General features: G+C 42.0%; 1 protein-coding gene across 1 annotated transcript; it reads left to right on the top strand.

Annotated features, from left to right (window-relative positions):
- Positions 1 to 283: 283 nt before the first annotated feature.
- Positions 284 to 2,411, top strand: LOC106386234 (protein SHORT-ROOT). Its single transcript, XM_013826416.3, has one exon. The coding sequence runs from the start codon at positions 472 to 474 to the stop codon at positions 2,071 to 2,073; it is 1,602 nt and encodes a 533-aa protein (XP_013681870.2). The 5' UTR covers positions 284 to 471; the 3' UTR covers positions 2,074 to 2,411.
- Positions 2,412 to 2,978: the final 567 nt, after the last annotated feature.

The raw sequence follows: 2,978 nt of genomic DNA, 5'->3' as shown, positions 1-2,978 counted from the left end.
CTTAATTTGATTGATCATCAGTTAGGGCTATAGTAAAAACAAAAAAAGAACATTCTTGATTAGCCAAAAAGAGTTAAAGAATATTGTTTTAATAAGACTCATCTCTCCTCTCTCTAATTATGTCTTCACTAACCCCAATTAGATTCAAACAATCTATTCAGTCCAAAAGATAAACATGGGACAACAATTCGATGCAGAAATATCCTCTTTTCATGCTCCATTCTTTCTTTTAACTTACTAGTACCAATTATAAAACTCACAAAGACCACCAAACCCATTCCCTACAACTCATCTTCATCAAAGATTCACCCACTCCCACCGAAACAAAAGGAAAGAAAATGAAATATATAAACAACACACATGATGCTGATGCAATATACATAACAAAGTATTAAATCTTAGATATTGTGGGTCTCCCATCTCTCTTGTCTGTCCTCTATTCATTTTCTTATTCATATTAAAAGAGAGAAAATGGATACTCTCTTTAGGTTAGTCAGTCTCCAACAACAGCAACAATCCGATAGCATCATTACAAATCAATCTTCGTTAAGCAGAACCTCTACCACCACTAGTGGCTCTCCACAAACTGCTTATCACTACAACCACAACAACTTCCCACCAAACGACCTTGTTGAAGAATGCTACAACTTATTCATGGATGAAGAAGACCTTTCCTCTTCTTCCTCTCATCACAACCATCATCACAACAACAACCCTAATAGCTACTACTCTCCTTTCACTACTCCCGCCCAATACCATCCCGCCACCTCATCAACCCCTCCCTCCACCGCCGCAGCAGCTGCCTTGGCCTCACCGTACTCCTCCTCCGGCCACCACAATGACCCTTCCGCTTTCTCCATCCCTCAAACTCCTCCTTCCTTCGACTTCTCATCCAATGCCAAATGGGCAGACTCGATCCTCCTCGAAGCCGCACGTGCCTTCTCCGACAAAGACACCGCACGTGCGCAACAAATACTCTGGACGCTCAACGAGCTCTCTTCACCATACGGAAATACCGAGCAGAAACTCGCTTCTTACTTCCTCCAAGCTCTCTTCAACCGCATGACCGGTTCAGGCGAACGATGCTACCGAACCATGGTCACCGCTGCATCCACAGAGAAGACTTGCTCCTTCGAGTCAACGCGCAAGACCGTGCTCAAGTTCCAAGAGGTTAGCCCGTGGGCCACGTTTGGACACGTGGCGGCAAATGGAGCGATCTTGGAAGCAGTAGACGGAGAGGCAAAGATCCACATAGTTGACATAAGCTCGACGTTTTGCACTCAATGGCCAACGCTTCTAGAAGCTTTAGCCACGAGGTCAGACGATACGCCACACCTAAGGCTAACCACAGTAGTGGTCGCTAATAAATATGTCAACGATCAAACGGCGTCGCATCGGATGATGAAAGAGCTAGGAAACCGCATGGAGAAGTTCGCTAGGCTCATGGGAGTTCCTTTTAAATTAAACATTATTCACCACGTTGGAGATTTGTCCGAATTTGATCTCAACGAGCTCGATGTTAAATCAGACGAGGTCTTGGCCATCAACTGCGTAGGCGCCATGCATGGGATCATGCCTCGTGGAAACCCTAGAGACGCTGTGATATCCAATTTCCGACGGTTAAGGCCGAGGATTGTGACCGTGGTCGAAGAAGAAGCTGACCTTGTCGGAGAAGAACTAGGCTTTGACGATGAGTTCTTGAGATCTTTTGGAGAATGTCTGCGTTGGTTTAGGGTTTGCTTCGAGTCGTTGGAAGAGAGTTTTCCGAGGACGAGCAACGAGAGGTTGATGCTTGAACGTGTGGCGGGACGTGCGATAGTTGATTTGATTGCCTGTGAGCCGTCGGGTTCGACGGAGAGGAGAGAGACGGCGAGGAAGTGGTCGAGGAGGATGAGGAACGGAGGGTTTGGGGCAGTGGGGTATAGTGATGAAGTGGCGGATGACGTCAGAGCTTTGTTGAGGAGGTATAAAGAAGGAGTCTGGTCGATGGTACCGTGCTCTGATGCCACCGGAATATTCCTTTGTTGGAGAGATCAGCCGGTGGTTTGGGCTAGTGCGTGGCGGCCAACGTAATAGGGTTGGTTTTTATTTGATATATTTGCACACGCGCGCTTGTTGGTTGAGATAGTTTCACACGTATGGTGATGGTTGATGATGGGTTTAAAGATTGAGAGTTTACTATTGATGATAATGCGTTCATAATTTGAAAATTGCTTTTGGAATATAACTAATTAAGTTATGATCATTGAGGTGGAGGGTTTCAAGGATTTACAAATTCGTGATTTTTGTTTTATTTTTAATATATGTTGTTTTGCTTTCTACTTTGGATTAAATTTTGTGATTAGTTTGGTTTATGTGAAAGAATATAATTTTGTATTTTCCTTTATGATGAAGTTATTTTTCATACACTATATCCTGAATTTTTCCTTTTTAATACGTGAATCTTTGATATTGGTTACTGTGTTACATTGAATGATTCAGTTAACTGGAATTCATAATGGATAGAACGTATAAGACAAACAGCAGTACTTCAAATTAGCTTTGTTGATTAAAGAGAGGCGATTTTACTTCACTTCATTCTGGTTCTTGTGAAGAGATTCCACAGCTAGTTTGGTTGAGGAATCTCTTCGGTGGAATCTCGTGAATGTACCTATAATGGCATGCCCGCTTCTGAAATTGTATTAGCTGACTATTCATAACTATAAACAAACTTAGGTCATCTCCATCCCTATTCTATTTTTTCCTCTAAAATAGAGTAAAAGTGAATATGGAATAAAGAATGCTCCAACTCAACTCCATATCTCACTCCATAATGAAATTTACTCCATAAATGGAATAATCTATTTTTTGTTTGTTCATCACTCCATTATGGAGTAGAAAATGGAGTAGGGTTAGAGCAATTTTACTCTATTTTTACTTTTACTCTATTTTGGAGGAAAAAATGAAGTTATACATTGGAGATGCTCTTAGAACACATT

The sequence above is a fragment of the Brassica napus genome, chromosome A1, assembly GCF_020379485.1.
Source record: "Brassica napus cultivar Da-Ae chromosome A1, Da-Ae, whole genome shotgun sequence".
Taxonomy (NCBI): Eukaryota; Viridiplantae; Streptophyta; class Magnoliopsida; order Brassicales; family Brassicaceae; genus Brassica; species Brassica napus.
The sequence above is the reverse complement of the archived record's forward strand: the minus strand, read 5'-3'. Positions and strand labels throughout refer to the sequence as shown.

Coding starts and splice junctions, on each gene's coding strand:
- LOC106386234 (XM_013826416.3), top strand. CDS start 472: ATGGATACTCTCTTTAGGTTAGTCAGTCTCCAACAACAGCAACAATCC.